Source organism: Sphaerodactylus townsendi, linkage group LG08 (genome assembly GCF_021028975.2).
Source record: "Sphaerodactylus townsendi isolate TG3544 linkage group LG08, MPM_Stown_v2.3, whole genome shotgun sequence".
In the NCBI taxonomy this organism is placed as follows: Eukaryota; Metazoa; Chordata; class Lepidosauria; order Squamata; family Sphaerodactylidae; genus Sphaerodactylus; species Sphaerodactylus townsendi.
In genome coordinates, this window is record NC_059432.1 from 19589926 (window position 1) to 19613155 (window position 23230).

Below are 23230 nucleotides of genomic sequence, written 5' to 3' on the forward strand. Positions count from 1 at the left end.
GCTGAGCAGATTGCTGGAGGGCAAGTGGAGGAAAATTCGAAGCAAATGTGGCCGAACACTGGTGAGAACTTATTATGGTGCTGACTCAGTGGCGGTGACGGTGGCAAAGTAAGCGCACTTCTCTGTCACCCCTGCGTCTGCACAATGTGGTCCAGCAGAGCTTTTCTGTGTTACTAGGGGGCTCTTACCTTAGGCACCTGAAAACGTTGACCTAGAAGTCATACACTGTGGCTCTTCCATGATGACTTCTGCAGGTAGTTCATATCTACTGTAGTTCATATTGTAGTTCACAGTAGTTCATATCTACTGTGACTCTGATGCCCACATTGGTTCATTTAAAATTTCAGGATGACATCAAGAACACATTCAAAATTTCAGGATGACATCAGAACACAGTTCCAGCTGCATGGATGCACTTCACTTGGCTAGTGGCACTTAATGAAGTGGCAGAACTGCTTAGAAGGGTGCAACCCACCACATCTAGGCTGGATCCCTGCCCCTTGGGGCTGATAGTGTCAAGCCAGGCTGAGTTGGTTGAGTGTGTCCCAGAGATAATAAATGCTCTTCAGAGGGAGCGTGTAGTCCTACCTGCTTTGAAAGGGACTATCATGAAGCCTCTCCTAAAGAAGGCATCCCTGGACACAGACAATCTAATTAACTACCACCAGGTGGGCAAAGTTCTATTTTTCAACAAGTTACTAATGTGGAGGGTAGCTACACAATTTCAAGCACTGTTGGATGAGATATATTAGACTCCGTTTAATCCAGATTCAGCTTTGGTTATCCTTGATCAATGATCTTTAGTGGAAGAGACAGGGAGAATGCATCTCTGGAAAGGAGACATATCAGTTTTCAGTGTTTAAAATAAAGTAGATGCACTGTAAGTAGCTGTGTGGCATTAAGGAGGCCAAATTTAATACAGTTCCTCATAGGTTACTTACAGTACAAAGCGACCAGGTTTCCACTCTGTTTCCACAAAAGCCAAAAGATGCGGCTATGCATTCATCCAGAACAGTAACCAATTGACATTTTTGATGGAAAAATCAGAGAGGTTCAGGTTGTACACAAGGACTTTTTCTATTTCTACAAACATCTCTAAAAATTCTTCCAGACCTTTCTCACCTCTGTTTAATAGTGCTTATGCTAAAAGTTGTCAACCAATAAGGAAGTATCTTCTTGTCTACAGTAAAAAGTTCCCTTCTACTTGGTAGGCAAGATTAGTTAGAACTTGGATCAGGGCCTTCTACGTTGTGGCTCCATGGATCAGCTACCTTCTGAGGCCTCACTTTCAGCCCATGTGCAGAAAATATTGTCTCTGTAGGATGAGGTGATGCCAATAAAAAGAAAGGTTTGGAGGGGGGTCAATGAAATAGTCTAAATGAAAACAGGGTCCTCAGGTTGCTAAAGTTTGAGAACCATGATCATAGCTTACTCTTTTCTAAGTTTTCTAGTCACTCAAAAGAACATTTATAGCTCTAAAAAAGGGATCTATGCTTTAATTAAAGAAGGTAATTTGAAACCTAAAAAAAAGAGTTTTGGTCTATTGACTGGCCAAATATCATAAAATGATAACCAAGTATTTATAAAGTAATCCCTGAAGAGTTTGCTACCAACCCTAATTGCAAGACCCGATCGTTTAAAAGGTTAAAAAAATAACAAATATGTTTAACAAATATAGCTCCAGGAATACTAAGAAATCAGGAGGAGAAACTTAGCTGCTATATTTACCCCGAATTGAGCAAAGCAACATGATAAGCAGCTGCTTTCCTTCCCTGGATGACAAACAAAACCACAATTAAATAAAAAAAGGTAAATGCCACCTAGAGAGCAGCATTCTTGGCTTCACAGAAGAGTCGATTACAATCACATCACAGACAATCGATTGACCAGCAGGCCAATCCCAGATTCAATTAGCTCCTGCATTTCGTGTCCATATCATGATATATTACATTTCGAAGGCTACAGCCACAGCGAGGACAACCTCTGGCTTTGCCCGACCTCATCTACTCTAGCCCACCCCTTTGCCACTAAACACGACACTCTTGCTGATGCTGATACGACAGAACAAGCAGGAACGCAGCAAAGGAAGGAAATGCTAAATAACATCAATGGGGAGAAATACAAATACCTGTACGGGGCACGTAATATCTACATTGATTTTCTTTCTCAATTAGGATACCTCAGCGCACAGTTTTGATTTCTATCTACCAGCACAGATTTCCGAGACCCTACAAAAAAGGTTTTCACAGCGTTGCTCTCTTCATTTAGAAATGAAATTAGCGCAGCGACAGATGGTGTGTCCAAGAGCTTGAGGAAAACGAGGCGTCTGCAACAGAGTGCCCGCTGACACTTTCCCGGCACCTGCCAAGTCTTTTTAGCCAGGAACGGCCTTTTGCCCAATAGGCTTTCATTTAGCAAATGGAAATTTAATCGGCTGTGCAGTTTTTTAAAAAGTTACTTTGGCAACAGCTGACACTACAGCGCAAGGATATTCACTGTATGACTGAAGATAAGCTGTGCGTATGCAATAAAATATTCTAAAAATTCATTTTAAAAGGCATTCTGTAAAACAAATGTTCTGCCTGACATGTTGGAAAGTTACTATTCAAGTTATGCCTGATCTTACTCCCTAGCATTTTGAGGTCAGCTCCATGCATTGTGGCAGCCATTTTGTAGCTGGCTCTGTTCCTGTGGAAGCCATTTTTTGGTTAGCTCTGTCTCCTGTGGTGGCCATTTTGTGGTTTGCTCTGTGGCAGCCATTTTGTAGTTGGTTCTGTCTCCTGTAGCAGCCATGCAGTGTCCTGTGCTAGAATTCTGAAGGTACCCAGAGGCTCAAAAGCATGGAGGATCCCTGCCCTAAATTCTTTAATCCATATTAGTATTCTAGACAAATAGCCTTGAAGTGGGGGCAATTATGCAACAAGGTTCTTCCAGGCCACATCACACAAGTCTTGTGAGTTATTATTTCTACCATTTGTTTATGTTGTTGTTGTTGTTATTGTTGTTGTTAATTAAATTTAATAGACCGCTCTACTCTACTCAGGGTGGTGCACAATAAAACCAATAACAAACAATATAACATAATGTAACAATAAAAATCAAAAGTCCATTAAAATCCATTAAAACAGTAGCAACATCATAACATGCAAAAGCCCATGTTTTAAAAGTGGCGTCCGTACCTCAAACTCCCTACTCCATATCCCCTTTTGAGGGGACTAGAAGATTGCCACAGATGGTATGTCCAGATGGTACACGGGGCGTCAGGAGGGGGCAGACAGTCCGTGGCTAGCCTCCCCGAAGGCCCGGTGGAACAGCTCAGTTTTACAGGTCCTGTGGAACTCACCAAGATCCCGCAGGAGGAAAAGCGTTCCACCAGGTGGGGACAAGGGCCGAAAAAGTCCTGGCCTGGGTAGAGGCCAGCCACATCATTGTGAGGCTGAGGACCACTAGTAAGTTTGCCTCTGCAGAGCGCAGAGGCCGAATTGGGACATATGGGGTAACACGGTCTCGACGGTATGAGGGCCCCAGGCCGCGAAGGGCCTTGAAGATGATCTGGAATTCCACTGGGAGCCAATGCAAGAGGCGCAACACGGGAGGTGATATGGTCCTGCGCCAAGCCACCCGTGAGGAGATGAGCTACTGCGTGCTGGACCAGCTTCAGTTTCCGGATCAGCCGCAAGAGAAGGCCTGTATAGAGCGAGTTACAATAGTCTAACCTGAACGTAACCATTGCATGGATCACTATGGCCAGGTCAGTCTGGGAGAGGTAGGGGGAAACCCCCCCGGGCCTGGCGAAGATGGAAAAAAGCAACCTGGGTAACATGGGCCACGTGGGTCTCCATAGAGAAAGATGAATCTAGGTGAACCCACAGGTTGCGAACCGAAGAGGTCGGCACCAAGGAGACCCCTTCCAACACCGGCAACTGGAAATCCCCAATCCCCAACCCCATGACCCAGCCAGAGGATCTCCATTGGATTAAGTTTTAACTTGCTCTGCTTCAACCAACCAGCGACCACCTCCAAACAATGCTGTAGAGCCGCAGGGGCAGAGGCCATCCCCCTCTCCATCAACAGAATGAGCTGAGTGTCATCCGCATATTGATGACAAATCAGCCCAAAACTCTGCACCAGCGGAGCAAGAGGTTGCATATAGATGTTACATAACAGCGGGGACAACAAGGCCCCCTGAGGAACACCACAATTAAGTAAGCACCTCCGGGAAGCCTGATCCCTGTGCCACACTTGCTGACTCCGGCCCTGGAGGAATGAGGCAATCCACTGAAGGACAGTACCCCGTACCTCAGAGACAGCCAGGCGGTGGGTCAAAAGGTCATGGTTGACCACATCAAATGCTGTGGTAAGGTCTAGTAATACCAGCAGTGCCGATCCGCCCTGGTCAAGCTGCATGCGGAGGGTATCTGTGATGGCGACGAGGACGGTCTCCGTCCCATGCCCAGCACGGAAGCCGGACTGGAAGGGATTGAGCGCCAATGTGTCCTCCAGAAAGCCCTGAAGCTGATCCAACACCACTCTCTGAATTACCTTCCCCAGAAACAAAAGATTCGAAACAGGGCGTTAATTGGCGAGATCACTAGGATCTAAGGATGGTCTTTTCAAGAGTGGCGGACCACCGCCTCCTTCAACCCACCAGGAAATACTCCTTGCTCAAGGGAGCAATGGATGATATTCAACAGGTGGGGTCGCAACTCCTCCCAGCATGCTTTGATTAGCCAGGAGGGGCACGGATCCAGAGGACAGGCTGTAGGTCTAACAGCAGCCAGGACTCTGTGTAAACATCAGCCTCAGCGAGCAGGGAAAAGTGGTCCAAACAAGGACCTGAAGACAGCAGTGGGGCCTCCAGTTCGCTGATTGTAGCAAAAGTGGCAGGGAGGTCGTGGCGGAACGACATGACTTCATCTGCAAAGAAACTCATGAATGCCTCACAGCCAATAGCCAATTCAATATTTTTGAACCCTCACTTAATGACCCTTCACTTACTTAATGAACCCTCACTTACTTCATTTATACCCTGCCTTTCTCCTCAATGAGGACCCAAGTCAACCTACATCCTTCTCCTTTCCTCTGTTTTATCCTTGCAACAACCCTGTGGGTTAGATTAGTCTGCGAGAGTGACTAGCCCAAAGTCACCTACCAAGATTTCATGGAAGAGTGGGGATTTGAACCCAGGTCTCCAAGATCCTAGACCCATGGTGGCGAACCTTTGGCACTCCAGTTGTTATGGACTACAATTCCCATCAGCCCCTCCCAGCATGGATAATTGGCCATGCTGGCAGGGGCTGATGGGAATTGTAGTCCAAAACATCTGGAGTGCCAAAGGTTCGCCACCACTGTCCTAGACCAACCTTCTAACCACTACACCACACTCTTTCTTAGTGCTGTATCAAGTTCATAGCAAGGTTCCTGAGGCTCATTCCGCACATGCAGAATAATGCACTTTCAAACTGCTTTCAGTGCTTTTTGAAGCTGTGCGGAATGGCAAAATTCACTTGCAAACAGTTGTGAAAGTGGTTTGAAAGCGCATTATTTTGCGTGTGCGGAAGGGGCCTGAGTAAATATGCTTTTTGTCAGCTTCACGGCACCATGCTCAAATTCAGAGGATCCAAAAACAAGAGGAAGAATTTTTGAGCTAAAACGGTAAGGCTGCAAAATTCAACAACCTCCCCATCAGAAATGTCTACGTTCTTGATGGCATTACCTCTGTGAAGCTGTGTAAAGGTTCAGCAGGGTCCTTTGGTGAAATGAATGCACTCTGATCTGTCCTGCAAAATGAAAATTGGGGGGAAAAAATCAGTCCCAATCAACCATCAACAAATCCTGCACCATCTTGCTTAATTCTAAACAAGTTTAACTGCAACAGCTTCTTCGGAGAAACTGGTCTTATGCTGGTTTACACTGGTCTATGACCGGAATAAAGATTCTGATTCTAGAAATATTTTCGAATATTTTCTCTAGATGCACAGCATAACTTTAGACACATTTAGCCTTCCGCCATGAACCAAACACAGCAGGAGCGGCTTCTGAGAAAGGACTTCCTGACGGGGGAAAATGGGGAATGAAAAACCATTCCAAAATTGGATCTGGCTGTTAGCTGAGGAACAAAAATGTAAAGAAGCAAACTTTGTCCTTCAGCAAGATATAATAGTTCCTTGGAGCACATACTTCTGCATACTCACTAAATACGCCTAACAATAAAGGGTCACCACATTCAGCTTCTCAATGCACAGTTAGATTCCCTAGCACATAACTTTTTTTTTACTTCAGAACAAAGTATGCATAGCCTTATTGCTACCGTGTTTCCCCGAAAATAAGACAGTGTCTTATATTAATTTTTGCTCCCAAAGATGCGCTATGTCTTATTTTCAGGGGATGTCTTATTTTTCTGTGTTCTGTTTGTCGGGCATGCTTCCAAACAAAAACTTTGCTATGTCTTACTTTCGGGGGATGCCTTATATTTCGCACTTCAGCAAAACCTCTACTACGTCTTATTTTCAGGGGATGTCTTATATTGGGGAAACAGGGTAGTAGGGGTGGTAATTCAATAACCAAATCACCAAAAAAAAAACCCACCAAAAATGTGTCAGGTTTTTTCAGGTTTCGTTTTGACTGGGAAAAAATGCGAATAGAGCCAAAAAGCCTGGAAGCCAATAAAATCAAACATGATTTGGCTTTATCTGCTGAAAGAGTTTCGACTGAATGTTGGAGCTCAGCCTTTAGTTGAAGTTCTGCCTCTCAGCCCCACAGACAGATCCCAAGTCCCAAGAGAGCTCCCTTTCCACCAGCCACCATGTGGACTTGGAAAACACCCGGGGGGGGGGGGTGTCTCCCCACCACTGCTTCTCAAGTCAATGTGGAGTTGAGAAGCCGTGTCAAGGAGAACTGAAACTTTGGGGGTCCAGGTTTGTAAACTCCCCCAAGAAATTGGTAAAAAGTCTACAGGTATTGATTTTATTTGGCTTTAGCAAAAAATTCTGGGTTTTAGAAACCCAAAGCACAATTGTTTGGGCTCAGTCCTGGTTGCTAGTAGAGCAGGCCTGCACAACTTCAACCAGCTTCGACCACCATTATTGAGGGATGGTGGCTCGACAGAATTTCAGTAAATTTCCTATTGTTGCCGTATGCCCGGGATTGCCAAAAAACAAGACGGTTAACAAGCAAAACAATGCTGGCTGGCCCATTTGCATTTGCATCTCTCAGGTTGTGCCTGCTTCTAAGGAAAGCAGCAACTACCTCAGCCCCTGTTTACAGTTAAACAGAAGTGAAATGACCATTTCGTCTCCAGATTATACCTGGGCTGAAATTTGATAACTGTTTCCTGGTATCGAAAAGCTGCATTTTCAGAGTAGTCATTAGCCGGTGTCCCCGTTTTCCTTTGACAGTCCGAGAGCCACGGTAATGCATTTCCCATCTCCTGGGGGAAAAAATGGAAATAACAAACACAGTCAAGTAAACAGTGAACTGGCTGATGTTGGCTTTCTATTTTGGGAGGGAAAAAAATGTAAGTGTGTAATCCAAGTCGATTTGGGGGGGGGGGAGGGGGAGGAGGGGAGAAGAGAAGCAAAGCTCTGTGCCAATGTTGGCAACCTGACAGAAAGACAGGGGAATGCAATTTGTAAAAGTAAATTGAAACTATTGTCATTCCTCGTAGCCTCAGAAAAGGTCACCTGAACATAGATTTACCAAGACAATACAATCAAAACTGGCATCCACGGGGGCTGCTAGTTGACCAAACATCCAAAAGCAAAAGCAAAAAGCAGCATCAATAAAGCAGATATTGACAATGAGTCCAGAGGAGAGTGACCAAAATGGTAAAAAGTCTGGATTCCATATCCTATGAGGAGTGGCTTAGGGAGCTAAGTGTCTGTCTGTCTGCCTGCCTGCCTGCCTGCCTGTTGTTTGTTTGTTTGTTTGTCTGTCTGTCTGTCTGTCTGTCTGTCTGTCTGTCTGTCTGTCTGTCTGTCTGTCTGTCTGTCTGTCTGTCTGTCTGTCTGTTTGTTTTATTCCACTTCTAGATGCCCTACCGCCAGAGGGCTCAGGGCGGTGTACATTCACATAAAACAATAAATACAATAAAACCACTTAATATAATTTAGTTCAGATCAATATTTCCTATGTCGCTATGTATTAAATAAAGGCAACATTCCTACCCTATACCCGCCCACAGGAGACCAGGATGGTATGAGGGTCTGGTGGTCACCCCGGCTGGCCAAAAGCCTGGCGGAACAGGTCCATTTTACAGGCCCTGCAGAAACTCTGCAGATCCCGCAGGGCCCTGGTCTCCTTAGGGAGCCTGTTCCACCAGGTAGGGGCCAGGGCTGTAAAAGTCTGGAGTCTGGAGAAGAGAAAGTTAAGGAATGACATGATAGCCATGTTTAAATATTTGAAAGGATGTCATGTTGAAGATGGAGCAAGCTTGTTTCCTGCTGCCCCAGAGACGAGGACAAGGAGTTATGGGTTCAAGGTACTGGAAAAGAGATTTCACCTAAATATTAGGAAGAACTTCCTGACAGTGAGGGCTGTTTAACAGTGGAATACACTGCCTCAAAGGGTGGTGGAGTCTCCTTCTTTGGAGGAATGCTTCGATTGTGTATTCCTGCCTGGCAGACGGTTTGACTCGATGGTCCTTGTGGTCTTTTCTTACTCCACAACACTATTCTATTCCATTCCAGCATGAGTTTAGCTTTCTTCGGGTTTTCACACTCCTCCCCACCTTCTCTCGCCCACGGCACAGAAGTTCTTCCCACTCTTTGGCCCACCATCTCAGAAAGATCAGAAAGGCTTTTGGCAACTGTCACCCCGAAGATCTATCACTGGGACTATAAACCTAGTGAAACTGACAAGAAATTGACATGATCCAGCAAACGAATGCTAGACCAAAGACTGCAGGGAGAAAAAAAGGCGGCAGGAAACCTCCCCCAACGGAGGTTGCATGGAAACAATAGGGAAGCAGAGGCGATGGGCAAAACCAGCTCGTCTAGGACCTCTCTGCAGGAGAAGAATCCCTGTGCAAACAAAAAAAAAAACCCCAGTGGGAACCCACTGAGAAGCAAACAGCCACATACAGTAGTGGATTCACAAATAACCCAAGCATTAATGACCCTTGAATTTGGGAACTTTTTGCTGACCACCCCTGGAAAAAATCCCCATGGAAGCAAGAGTACAAGAGTTCATCCTACCAGAAACATACTAGTGCTTGAGATACCACAAAGCTCTTCCGCAAACTGGCTGGCTAATCTTTTGGAATACAGGGGCGTGGTTAGTTTTACAAACAAGACAGTGCTTCAGCGTTTATAAACTAGCCACACCACTGTATATGTTAGTGTTTGAGATGCTGCCATACAAGGAGTCTATTGTTTCTGCTGTCATAAAGCCAACCCCAGCCACCCTTTCTGGAACGAATCACTGTCATTTTTATTTTCTTAACCTCCTCAGAACAATAAACCTTTAGATTTCGCTACACACAGCAGCCCTTTCTACTGTGTGTTTTAGTATTGTGCTGGTGTTGAAGGGTGAAAGTTCAGCTGCGCCAGCAAACCATCACTGGCAGGGGCAATTCATGCGAGAAGCGCAGCTGAGAAAGTCAGAACAAAATGTTAAGTAAAAACCAGAACAGCAGCAAAACTGGAATTGTTGTAAAGTCTCCACAGAACTAACTACATCATAAGAACATAAGAACAAGCCAGCTGGATCAGACCAGAGTCCATCTAGTCCAGCTCTCTGCTACTCGCAGTGGCCCACCAGGTGCCTTTGGGAGCTCACATGCAGACTGTGAAAGCAATGGCCTTCTGCGGCTGTTGCTCCTGATCACCTGGTCTGTTAAGGCATTTGCAATCTCAGATCAAAGAGGATCAAGATTGGTAGCCATAAATCAACTTCCCCTCCATAAATCTGTCCAAGCCCCTTTTAAAGCTATCCAGATTAGTGGCCATCACCACCTCCTGTGGCAGCATATTCCAAACACCAATCACACATTGCGTGAAGAAGTGTTTCCTTTTATTAGTCCTAATTCTTCCCCCCAGCATTTTCAATGAATGCCCCCTGGTTCTAGTATTGTGAGAAAGAGAGAAAAATTTCTCTCTGTCAACATTTTCTACCCCATGCATAATTTTATAGACTTCAATCATATCCCCCCTCAGACACCTCCTCTCCAAACTAGAGTCCCAAATGCTGCAGCCTGTCCTCATAGGGAAGGTCCTCCATTCTCTCAATCATCCTTGTTGCCCTTCTCTGCACTTTTTCTATCTCCTCAATATCCTTTTTGAGATGCGGCAACCAGAACTGGACACAATACTCCAAGTGCGGTCGCACCACGGCTTTATATAAGGGCATGACAATCTTTGCAGTTTTATTATCAACTCCTTTCATAATTATCCCCAGCATAGAGTTTGCCTTTTTCACAGCTGCCATGCATTGAGTTGACATTCCCATGGAACTATCAACTAAGACACCCAAATCCCTTTCCTGGTTTATGACTGATAGCACTGACCCTTGTAGCTTGTATGTGAAGTGCAGCTGAACATAATGAAGCTCTGAGGTTCCCCGGAAAGCAGGGGAGCGGGGGAAGGGGAAGGGGAAGGGGAAGGGGGAGGGGGAGGGAATCCTTAACCCTTGCTTTGCCAGTCGCTTTCTCCTTGAAGTTTGCCATATGGCACCTCCCACCCTGAACCATGTCTAACTCATGAACACAGGTCTGGAACCCCACAGGGTAGAGACAGTTTCAAGGGGAAATGACTTGGCAAGCAATCCCTTTCCTTTCATTGATTCTCCATAGCCTGTTAACCCACTCCAAGGATATCATGAGGTTCATCAGAGTATTGTGCTGGTGTTGAAGGGTGAAAGTTCAGCTGCACCAGCAAACCATCACTGGCAGGGGCAATTCATGCAAGAAGCGCAAGTGGGAATCCAGTAAGTTTGTCTTAGACCAAACACCTACCATGGCAGGGCTATCTTAACGCATTACCATACTGAACTATAAATATTTGTTATTGGGAAATGCATATTTAGCATATGTTTTACTAAAAATAATGGACAACAGTAACATTAATTTTTATAACAGGTGGACATTGGACATTGACGTTCACCTCTGATTTAGTATCACGGTCACCTCTGCAACCACAAGTGCATGTATGTGCACATACCTCACGCACTGCTTTCCACGGGGGCCTATAGTGCTGTTAAGAGGGGCCCCTACCACGGTCTTTGTCATTCGTTTTTGCTTGCGTAAGAGCTCTAGCACACGCAGACATTTTTGGCTGGAACCCACCCACTGACTACACTCAGAATAAATAATCACTTCATATTCCGGGCCATTTTTCACGTCATATCCACAGAGTTTAAAAATCTTTGCACAGAAAAAAAGTTCCCAATTAATCTGTGAAGCCAAATACCATGCCCTTGAAACAGAAAGGTCAGAACCGGTTTCTCCCTTCTCCAATAACTGATGTTGTATGTGTTGAGCGAATCAATTATGATTAATTCAAGAGGATGTTTGGTTAATATGCAAACTCCAAATCTGCCAGGAATTCCATACAGGGGATACATGAAAGACCGCTGGCATGGATGTTTATGGGCTTGAATGATGAACCCCAATTTCACAAACTAGCCAAGCTTTAAATTAACTCATCATTGTGCATTATGTCAGAATCAAGCCTAAGAGTTTTTGGTACAATGTTTTTGGTCCCATGCAAGGCCTCCACTGACATTTGGACCTCAGAACAAAAGGCTATCAACTCACTGATCCCACTAGCCCGTTGCTGGCTGGCTTCTCTTCCACCACAAAATTCACCCTCCACCATAGTCCAGGAAGGAATACTTGCACAGAGGCATTAATAGTTACTATGGCAAAGATCCAGTGCGGTGTCATGGTTATGGAACTGGATTGGGTTCGGAAAGAACCAGGTTTGAATCCCAACCCTGCCATGGAACCTCACTGGGTGACTTTGGACCAGAAACACACCTTCAACCCAATCTACTTCACAGTGTTCAATTCAGTTTTAATACAGTCAATGACCAGCCACACACATACACACAGGGCGTTTCTCCACTCTAAAAATAACGTGGAGACTTACCGGTTTCGTCTGCTGCGGGACCTTTTCAGTACGGGGTCATGTTCCCCACCACAGCTTCCTCCCCTTCCTAAATGAGCGCTGGCAGCCGTGCAGCAGCCAGGCAGGACTCCCCACGATCCGTTCAGGGGGTTTCCTGATTGGCTGCTGCATTCACGATTTTCCCGCCGCCTGATGATGTGGACCCTCCCGTCCAATCAGGGCATGGTGGGGCATTCACGATGCGGCGGGAATTTTTTTACAATTTTCAACTGGACGAATCCTTGACTATTTGTGGACACATCTTGTTGGCATCTTGGCTCCACATCATCAGGCGGCAGGAAAATGGAAACCGGGGTAACTACCCGGCCTTCCCCACCGCCCCGCGCTCTGCCCGGGGTTATCCAAAAGGCTCTGTTCAAAAGAGGAGCCAAAATGATGCGCGCTGAGGGGGCACGAGAGGGGCAGAATCGGGGCGGCTGCATTGTCGCCGCCCCTGTAGCGGGGAGTGCCACTGGACCCCACGCTAATTGGCAAGAGTAGCGCGCAACAAAAGGTGAGTGGGGAAAGGCCCACAAATGCAGATTGTTACCACTCAATCACAACTCACACGCACGCGCACACACACACACATATACATACATATACGTATACACACACACACACACACACACACACACACAAAGGGCGCTAGACCATATGGTGTTTCCTATATGCACTAACTTAAAAACAAATTTACCATGGCAATTTTTAAAGAATAAAAGCAGACTGAAAACATGTTATAAGTTTCCAAACTTGGGTACAAAAATGTGTGCTGTTTGATGGTTCCTATCAGAAAGCAGATATTTGAGTCTGATTGTATTTGATCTTCCAATAGTCTCTTTACTAATTTTACCGTAAAAAGCACAGTTAAAAAACACATGCTTGATCGCTTTAGTTTCTCTTTGTGGACAGGCACAGAGTCTCCGATCATAAGTGACTTCCTTGTATTTTCCTTCCAATACAGCAGAGGACAACCTCACGGGGGGGTTGTTGTAAGGATAGAACAGAAGGCAAAAGAATTATGTAAGCCACTTTCAGCCTCCACTGGGGAGAAAAGCAAGGAATAAATGAAGTAAATAAAGAAATACAGTAGAAAGGGAAGGGTTCCAGTCTTGCTTCACCATGAACTCGCAGCGACACACTAAAATTAGGGGTTGTTCAGTTAAGTCTCACACACATTCCTACGCAGGATTATAGCCTCAAAAAACATGCGATTGCTAGAAATATACAAATCTCCACAAACACCGCACGAACAAATTTTACTTTTCATCTTATAGACTGGTGGCGACAGTAATGATGTTTGGACAAAACTCATTAGTCTCCATGGAAATATGCAGCCATGTATCTCCGGCACTTGCCTCAACGTCAGACGTTTTCCCGCACAGCTGCTTTGCGCATAGGTTTGTATTTTAAATGTAAAAGAAACATTCTGCGTAAGAAAAAGAATTGTGGGAGGGGCTTTAACACGTGACAATGACACGACAAAATCTAACTATCCTCCTTTCCCTATTCCAATGCTGTCTGTAAACTAAAATAAGCCACCAATTCAGCAACATTTTTCAGCCACCTTATACCTTTTTGACTGAATGTAATTAGATCGTGAGTGATCTAAGGATTCAATTTGTAGGTACTCATCCTGCATTTAAAAACCAAAAAAAAATATCAATTCACCTTCCAATTTTAACTAATACGCATTGTGAGGATATCCGTACTAAAGGTTACTTCAGAGTATACATCCCCTCAGATATTATATTAGATTTGGTGTTCTTTCAGGGCTGATCTCCTACCGTTTAGGCAGTAAACAGCATAAATTGGATCAGCTATTTCCGAAGTACAAGCAGCAGCTTTATCACCTTTGTATCCCAGGTACACAGAAGGAGAGGTCAGAAGTCCAGTAGACATCCTGTTATGTGCTTAAGTTTACAATGGATTCTGGTCCAAAAGGTTTGATGCATGGAGCTGGAACTGTGCATATGTAAACAAGTTCAGCCTTCTACCTTAAACATTTATTAGAACATAATTTATAAATATGCTGCAGTCCCTGCGGTGTAAAAGCACCAACAACAGTCTTGTAGCTTTCTCTTCTGTTTGCGCTTGAAACAAAATGTGCAGGTGAACACACCCAAATGTACTCCAGCCACAAAACCGGAGTCTGGGGGCTTCTTAAAACACAAACTTTATTCCAGCATAAAATTCTGTAAGAGCTCATTTCATCGGATATACCAGGTTCACAACTCTTAGGCTGAAGTGTTTCTTCTCAGTAGAGCTGGGGGATCAGCAAAGTGTCCTCAAAAGAGCTGGCTGCAGAAGATGCATCTCCCACGTTACAGCCAGACAAGAAAGATGGATTGTCTTTGGCCAGCTGCTTTAGATGCTTTACTGAGCACTTTCCTCAGCACAACTCTGAGTATGAATACATCTGCCTAAGGGTAGAATACCTCATGCTTTTGACAAAGTGTGCTGCTGACTCGTGCGTGCTTCTGGAAGAGTACATTGTGATAGCCTTTTAAAGTGTCAGTGGATTTCTGGTTTACTTTGATGCTGTACACTCACAAGGCTACCTATCTGGGGTCGATTCCCCACTTGTGGAATGGACCTAGGTTCGCCCTGGGTCCATGAAAGTACTGACCTAGGTCGATTCCACAGTCACTCCCCACAGCAGCCGAGGTCTTTTTGCTGGAGCCGTGCTCAGAGGTTGAGATCACCTCGGCGCTTCTCCTCTTCGTTCCTGATTGGCTGTTGTTTTATGGCGGGAACGTAACCGTGCGTTCCTTTTTTCCCCCTCTGGCAGCCTTTGAGGGTCCTCTACACCTCATGTTCCCCCCAAATCCCAATGAAATCTTTTGTCTCTTCCTCCCTCCATGACACACCTCTCCCTAGCCCTCTGCTAGCTGAGCTCTCAGAAGAGGCAGCAGTGTCAGAATTAGCCATGATGTCTGCTCTACTCCGCTATCAGATGAAACGTTTTTAAAACATGCCACCAGAAAGGAGGGAGGGAGTGTGATTGATTGACCGTTACCTTGCTAGGCTGGGAAAATGTTGCAATTTCATTGCTATTAGCACCATGTAAACGTGTGTTGCTTGTATATATGGCTGTCACTTCATATACAAGAAGGAAAAAAATTGAAAAGGCAACATGGTTCCCTCTGCTGATAGTTAAATCTGTGGACTGAGGGAGATTTTTTTCTCCAACTTGGGAAACTCCTTGCCCAAGTTTGCAGAAAAATCTAAAAGCCATAGAAGGCAGATTCAAAAAATCTCAAAGCAGACAAAGGTAGTCCTTTTATATGACCTGGAATTTGCAAATAATTGAACCATTATTATGTTACTGTGAATTCTTTTGTTGTATGTATGCAAAAAACTTTTACAGTTAAGTCTTATGATGAAGGGGGTTTATAAAATCAGATTGTGGCTTCCTTAATTTTTGACAACTATATCACAGCTTTAATGTGTTATTGACAGTTCAAAACTTTCTGCTATCATTTGTTAGCCCACAATTCTATTTGGAACAAAGGACAGAATTTCAGACAGAGGTTCTTGGCTCAATAGCTTTGTATCATCTGCCATCTATTTTCTTAACACTTCCAGCTGGTGATAAATTGTTACCCCTAAGGGGGAAAAAATCTGTTTGTTCTCCTCTTTAAACCAGTGAGCTTAATGTCATTTTAGAAATACATCTCCTTGCCAATTAAGGATCTAAGACTGAATCATTTCATAACACACATTCATGGTCATGCATAAAAAACATGAGCAACTGGAGAAAAGAAAGAAGGGAAAAAACAATCTAGTTTCCAAAACATCAATTCTAGGCATCAAGTATCATCTCTAAAAGTCATTGCCCCTCTTTGCAGACTAAAGGTCCAAATGGACACAATCAACAAGGGCCAACCAATACACTTCCACTGAAAACGAAACTCTGTCAGCACAGCAACATGGCTGGACAGAACTATCTTCACCATAGAAATGAAGAAGCCTGTGAACATCACAGCACACAACAGACTCTGGAAAGGGACAATTGTCCAGTTGCTAGATTACCAGAACCAGGCACTGAGAGAGGAATATTATAATGGAAGCATCACATTCATTTGTTTATTTTATTTACTCCATTGGTATCCCCTCGCCTTGACGTGGATGTCCCAGGTTAAAATAACCTTGTCAAATCTTAGAAGCTAAGCAGGGTCAGCCCTGGTTAGCATAGGGGGCCATCAAAAGTCCAGGGTTACTGGGAATGGAAAAACCACCTCTGTTCATCTCTTGCTTTGGAAAATCTACAGGGTCACTGTAAGTCAGCTGTGACTTCACTGCACTGTCCATCACCACCATATTCAATTCCCCCCATGCAAACACATGGTGAAGACCAGAGGTGGGATCCAGCAGGTTCTCACAGGTTCCCGAGAGTAGGTTACTAATTATTTGTGTGTGCCGAGAGGGGGTTACTAATTGGTGATTTTGCCACGTGATTTTTGCCTTAGTTATGCCCTTCCTCCGCTCCTCAGCAGTAGCACGCAGAACTTGAAGCAGTCTAGCAGGAGGTGCACCGGCGTGCGTGGCATAATGTGCCTGCGTGCATTCGTTACCCGCCCAAGTACCGGCACAGCAGCTGTGTCCTTGCCACAGCCCCGCCCAGCGTGCATTCGTTTCCCGCCCAAGTACCGGCACAGCAGCTGTGTCCTTGCCACAGACCCGCCCAGCAATGCCCCGCCCCTGGAATGTCTGGCCACGCCCCATCATGCCCCGCCCAGCCCCATTGGCGCTACGCCACTGTTTGAATCCCACCACCATGGGAACCTTTTACTAAATTTTTTGGATCCCACCACTGGTGAGGACCTATCATTGTTTACAGCATTCTCCCCGCCCCCATTTTATCCCCAACTCTATGAGGTAGATTTGGCTGAGAATGTATGACTGCCCCAAAGTCATCCAGAAAGCTTCCCCACACACAGTGCGGATTCAAACCTGGAGTATTATTATTATTATTATTATTATTATTATTATTATTATTATTATTATTATTATTATTATTATTAATTATATTTATAAATCCAGATCTTAATCGGACATCCAGATCTTAGTCGGATGATCTTAGTCAGTTTTGCCACACTGGATCATCATACAAGAACTGCAGATAACTTGAACTGTTTAACCCATAAGATTAAAATCTAGGGTAGGCAGAACACACTAAACATTTTTTGAGACCAGAACTTAGATAATACAAGCTTCACTTGGATTAGAATTTACAACTCCACAACCATATAACTATGCAAAAGAATGACTTATCTTCATACTCTGAGTAAGTTTATTTTGCGTATGCTAATCGTGAAGAGTGGGGTTATGAACAAAATGACACTGAAGAGCTGTCCTCAAATCATAGGATTCCTGTCCTGCCATCCCCCGAGTTTAGATTTTACCAGGTGTTGCCCGCACATTTCCTCAACGACCAGAAACTGGCTTTCTTAACAATTACCAAGACAAGGTTCTAGAGAAGTTGGATTCTGCCCCTCATGCCGCATTCCTTGCTTCCAGACAATGACAGATTGGGCTCTCTGAATTATAGGCCTTAACAAATCCTAAAGAACATGCTGCCAATCTATCATGTATTCATTAAAGCTGGAATTCACTTATGTCCACTGTTCTAAGAGATGGCCAAGCTGTGTTGAACAACTGGACTGATAGCCTTTTCACGTAGTCAAGTTATCTTGAGCTTGGTACAATGTATTACAAACCACATTCCTTTTAGAAGGTCAAGAATAAGATCACACCTGTCAACTGAGGCAATTCCTTCACAGAATTTTGAGCTATGTTCCTAGAAAGAGTGCCAGCCCACTAAAGGTTGCACCCAGTGGTGGGATCCAAAAATTTTAGTAACAGGTTCCCATGGTGGGGGATTCAAACTGTGGCGTAGCGCCAATGGGGCTGGGCGGGGCATGATGGGGGCGTTGCTGGGCATTCCAGGGGCGGGGCATTAATTATTTCTCTGTTACTGTAAAAAAAAAGTTCCTAATTTCCAGCTGGTATCTTTCTGTCCATAATTTAAACTCATTATAGCAAGTCCTATCGTCTACTGCCAACAGAAACGACTTCTCCTCTAATTGACTGCCTGTCAAATACTTAATACTTTCAAATACTTAATTTTGTTTCTAGAAATCAAAAGAAGGATACTTTCCTTAAACAAGGAACTTTACCATATTTCTAAAACATGTTTTTAAAACAGCCCAACAGGGAGAATTATCCCGTTTTCTACCTTCACTAACCAGCCACATAGGAAACAACAGGACTTCATGATTTTTGGACCTAATGGAATTTCTAACAGAAAAGCAGACCCAATTGGTAACCCCCTCTTGGCACACACAAATAATTAGTAACCCACTCTCGGGAACTGGTGATAACCTGCTGGATCCCTCCTCTGGTTGCACCCCACAGATTCATCTCACTGATAATGGCACTCTCCTCCAGCACAAAAGGCCTTCATGTCAGGAAAAATTAAATGCACTATAGAAAGGTGCTAGCATTAGCAGAACAGTTGCATGGGATCCAACCTAGCATCTATGTTCAGTCACCAGAGATGTTTAGTTACCAGAGAGCTCAGGGAATACGACAACATTTTTGATCTTCATCAGAGACATTAAAACAAACGGTAGGCCCATCCAGCTCCTTTTCACAGCGACTTCAGAGAACTTAATAAATTATTGCCACCATTTTTTTTAAATCTATACTCTGCTCTGGAACAGGAGGGCAAGCAAACTGTCTTCTCTTTAGTCAGAAATACTGTTTTTGTAAAACTAGGGTCTTGCTTGAGCTGAAAAAGCTTAATCTCTACCTGGCTGCAGTGTCCTCAGATTTCAAAAGCCCACCATTAAGCAGTCAGGTAGATCAGCTTTCTTGTGTACACAGTTCTTATCTTGCTATGAGTATGGGGTGAGGAAGGCAGCCACAGGTGTTCCAGGAAATGTGGGGCTTCAAAAAACCATCAGTCTATCACCTGCCCTTTTCCAATAAAGAACAGTAAATATTCAAGCATCCACGGTACTCTGATTTTAATCAGAGGGAACAAACCAACCTAGGATGGAAAGGTACACGCTATGCAAAGCTGTTAAGAGAGATAAACTACAACTACAGCTGTTAACAGAGATAAAGATACGATGTAGCTTGATGGCTTTCTAACGCCTCGTGCCAGATCATGACAACATTCCAGACAATTCCTTACACCACAGGTGTCAAACTCGTGGCACTCCAGATGTTATGGACTACAGTTCCCATCATCCCCTGCCAGCATGATGTTGGCAGAGGATGATGGGAACTGTAGTCCATAACATCTGGAGGGCCACGAGTTTGACACCTATGCCTTACACGGACAGGTCAATAGCTGTTTTGAGAATAAAGACTTAACAACTGGTTAACAGCCTGGGACCAAGCAGAGGTATGGGCCTTTATGGACCACACTAGAGGGGAAATCTGGCTTAGGCCCAGCTAGCAGCTAAGACCAGGATAAGCATAGGGTCCCACACTTTACAGCTGGAAGGGTGGAAGGCCTCAAACGGCCATGCCATAGCTTGGCACACAACTGCATGCCCAATACAGTGAGAACTTCCACATCTTGCCCTGTACGTAGAAAGTGGAGTTGGTTTATTTCATTTGGACACTTTCAACCCACTTCCCCCAGTCAATGCAGGTCTCAAACTGGCTTACAGTACCAAAAACAATCATGACAGTAGACAATCACCAAATACCACCAATATTTAAACCCAGGTTACTTAACAACAAACTTACCTGCTGTCAACAGTCTGATCTGCGGGGGCGGGGGGGGGGAGTGAAAGCAGATAATAACATATCTGTTGATAGAACAGTCTCAGCTCAGAAGTGTCTCCCATGCCCTTTAATCAGGGGAAAGCAGAAATAGTACACTGCTGCATAGAAATTTGGTAATCTGGAAGCAAGCCAGCAAAAACAAAATGGACGCCCCGCTCCGCAAATTTCTTTCAACTAGAATTTTTCTCAGTTTTGCAACAGAAAAATTGGAAATGCCTCTTCAGCATTTTTTCCTCTCAGATTGACGAATGGAACTCTTTTAAAAGCAATTTAATTTAGCTGGTCTCTACACTGTCAGAATGATTTCTCATAACGTCGTAATGATTGAGTAAACCAAGTCTGAATTCTCCTTAGAATCCAAGGTGACTGAATGAAGGCTATCATATCTTAGTCACATCATGAGAAGGCAGGAATCTCTGGAAAGACCATAGTGCTAGCAAAAGTTGAAGACAGCGGGAAAAGTCAAGAGGAAGAGCCAACATGAGGGGGATTAACTGAAAAAAAGAAAGCACGGCCTTCAGTTTGCAAGACCAGAGGAAGACTGCTCACTATAGGACATCCCAGAGGTCATTAATTCATAAGGTCAACATAAGTTAGAAGCACCCTGATGAGACATAACATACAACTGAGTAAAATAATACATTATCTGGGGAGGTGACAATGGGACAAAGGAATTGGGTATACACCATAAAAACCAAACTCTCTCTCAAAACCCTTTCATCTTGCATAAAAACCTCAGCCTTAGATGTAGCAATGTCTATTTTCTGAACTGGTTCAAACGGACTTTCATTTTTATCCCACTTTTGGGGTACCAAAAGAGTTGGGGGTGTTTCATTTAAGCCTGTTACTGAGCATCCCAGAGTCACGGGTTGTCTTGCTAAAGGTGGTGGGTGGTCCCACCTACTTCTCCCTTCCATTAGAGGGCTTGAATTTATTATTCATCTCAACACATTCTAGGTATATTAAACATATCGCACTTTTTCCTACCTGGGGGGTGGGGATTAAAGTTGAAAGCTGAAAGAATCAAAGATGAGGGCACTGCCATTTGTGGTTTCATCTTTAACAATGAATATATTTGTAGCTGTTTGATTTTTTTTAAAGACACATACCATCACATTTCCTAAATACGGTGACTAGAACAATTTTATGTGCTAACCAGGCTAGGCATAATGTATTTTATGTTCTTAAAACAGGCTCTTTTTTGGACATGTATTTCAATTATTTCAGTCTTTCCAGAAGCAGGGGTGGGTGGGGTGGGGTGGGTGGAAGTGTCAAAATGCCTTTCTAAAAATTCACCATCAGCTCCACTTTGCCATAAATCCTCACCAAGCGAACCCAAATTTACACTCACTGTCCTTCTCAAACACACTCCTCACCAAACACAAAATCATGCTGTTCTGAATGAACATTTTAAATGTGTGTGCGCACACAAACACACATCATTCCACATCTACCAGGCTCCTAACATATAGTACATAAAATATAAAGAACATATGTTCCAGGGTGTTGTTGTTTTTCCGGGGTGTATGGCCGTGTTCCAGTAGCATTTTCTCCTCACAGACAGCCGTGTGGGAAAGGAACCCTCCTGACCACTGCCCCCAGCCACAACCTGGAACCCTTCATTTCCACGCGGCTGTCTGTGAGGAGAAAATGCTACTGGAACATGGTCATACAACCCGGAAAAACCACAACACCCTAGTGATCCCGGCTGTGAAAGCCTTTGGCAATACGTATGTGCTCATGATTCATGACATGGTATGCCTGAGATGAGATCAGAGTGGCAAATCCCTGCTATAAGTTTGTACCAGGCCCACAGAAATTATGCTAGAGTCAAGCAGCATTTGGGCAACCATCGAATGAAACTCTCTTGCCTGGGCTACCCCATTTCAGAATACAGACTGATTTAGATATTTATAGTTCACTTGTCTCCTTCATGGGCACTCCAACGGCTATTATATCAATCTCCCTTCCTCCAGTTTATCTCCAGGGGTGAGACAGATGTTCTTCCACATAAAGGTTCTTACCTTATGATAAACTAACACAGCAAAAAGCAGCAGACTAGATCGCCTTTGCCTGTGATAAACTTTCTATGTCAGTGATGGCGAACCTTTTCGAGACCGAGTGCCCAAACTGCAACGCAAAACCCACTTATTTATCGCAAAGTGCCTAACCTGAATATTCAGGTTTTAGTTTAAAAAAAACAGTTGGCGCCAAGGCACGCATTACTCGGCTTTGCTTTGAAGCAACCGTGCAATGCTTTGAATGGGTGAATCACAACCCTAGGAGGGTTTAGAAGCAAGCCCCATTGCCAGCAATTGAGCTGACTCCCAGGTAAAGGATTGCACTTTAGTTCTTCCCATGAAAATCAGTGGGGTTTCACAGCACTTAACAGGGTTACCTACACGTCGTGCCCAGTAGCCCAGGCCAGTCTAGATATGTGTGAGGGGGGGCAATTTTCCACCACCCCCCATGACGAACTCTGTGTGCGCGTGCCCACAGAGAGGGCTCTGAGTGCCACCTCTGGCACCCGTGCCATAGGTTCATCACCACTGTTCTATGTGCAGGGATTATTTTTTTTAAGGGAGCATTCAAAATTGTACAGAAAGGCCTATACAATGTGAAATTTTGGAAGATCACTCCATCAGAATAAAAGAAGGCAAACCAGTCAGGATCAACACATCATTATGTTTGTCATCCCAAAGTGTTTCCATTTTTCACAAGGTGCCTTCTGTGCATCATCATATTACTCAACACTTGGAGAAGAGATAGAGCTTCCTCAAATGAAGGCTGCCCATCTCAACGTGGGACTCTGCAGTGGTGTGAGACATCAAAAGAGTCAGTGGAACGTTAATACTGGTAAGTACAGCCAAGAAATCAGCACATCCATGCTGTCTGCAAGCAACACTGCTTGCTTTTATTATTATTATTTTTAAAATGAACAGCTGTCAAAATCACGCTTGGCCAATAATACTTAAAATCTATCCTAGTTGTCGAACTGCATTAACGCAGAAGCTGGATCATTAGAACAGCTGTTCAGTCTTTCAGAGCTGAAAGAAAAATCCTAAATGCAGCCATTTAGTTAAGGATGTTGCTCTACTGGAGAACCAAGATACATCCTCGTAAATGGGCACGCTACACTGTTCTGATATCATACGATAAAGGGACGGAACAGGAACAACTGCTGGATGCAACACAAAAGAAATGTATATGTACAACGTTAATAAATATATTTCTCAAAAACGTGAATGCTGGAACCCCATGGGATGCAAACCAGGAACTACCAGGAGTGCTTACAGGAACGCTTTTTTCTACATTAATAT

General features: G+C 44.2%; 1 protein-coding gene across 1 annotated transcript in view; it reads right to left on the minus strand.

Annotated features, from left to right (window-relative positions):
* The window catches only part of FAM13C (family with sequence similarity 13 member C), a 97140-nt gene that overhangs the window by 45953 nt on the left and 27957 nt on the right, over positions 1 to 23230 (minus strand). The window contains exons 3-4 of the mRNA XM_048506867.1: positions 7308 to 7429; positions 5717 to 5780 (exon numbers count right to left, since the gene is read on the minus strand). Coding sequence (XP_048362824.1) covers positions 5717 to 5780; positions 7308 to 7429 — 186 coding nt within the window. The remainder of the gene's footprint in view (positions 1 to 5716; positions 5781 to 7307; positions 7430 to 23230) is intronic.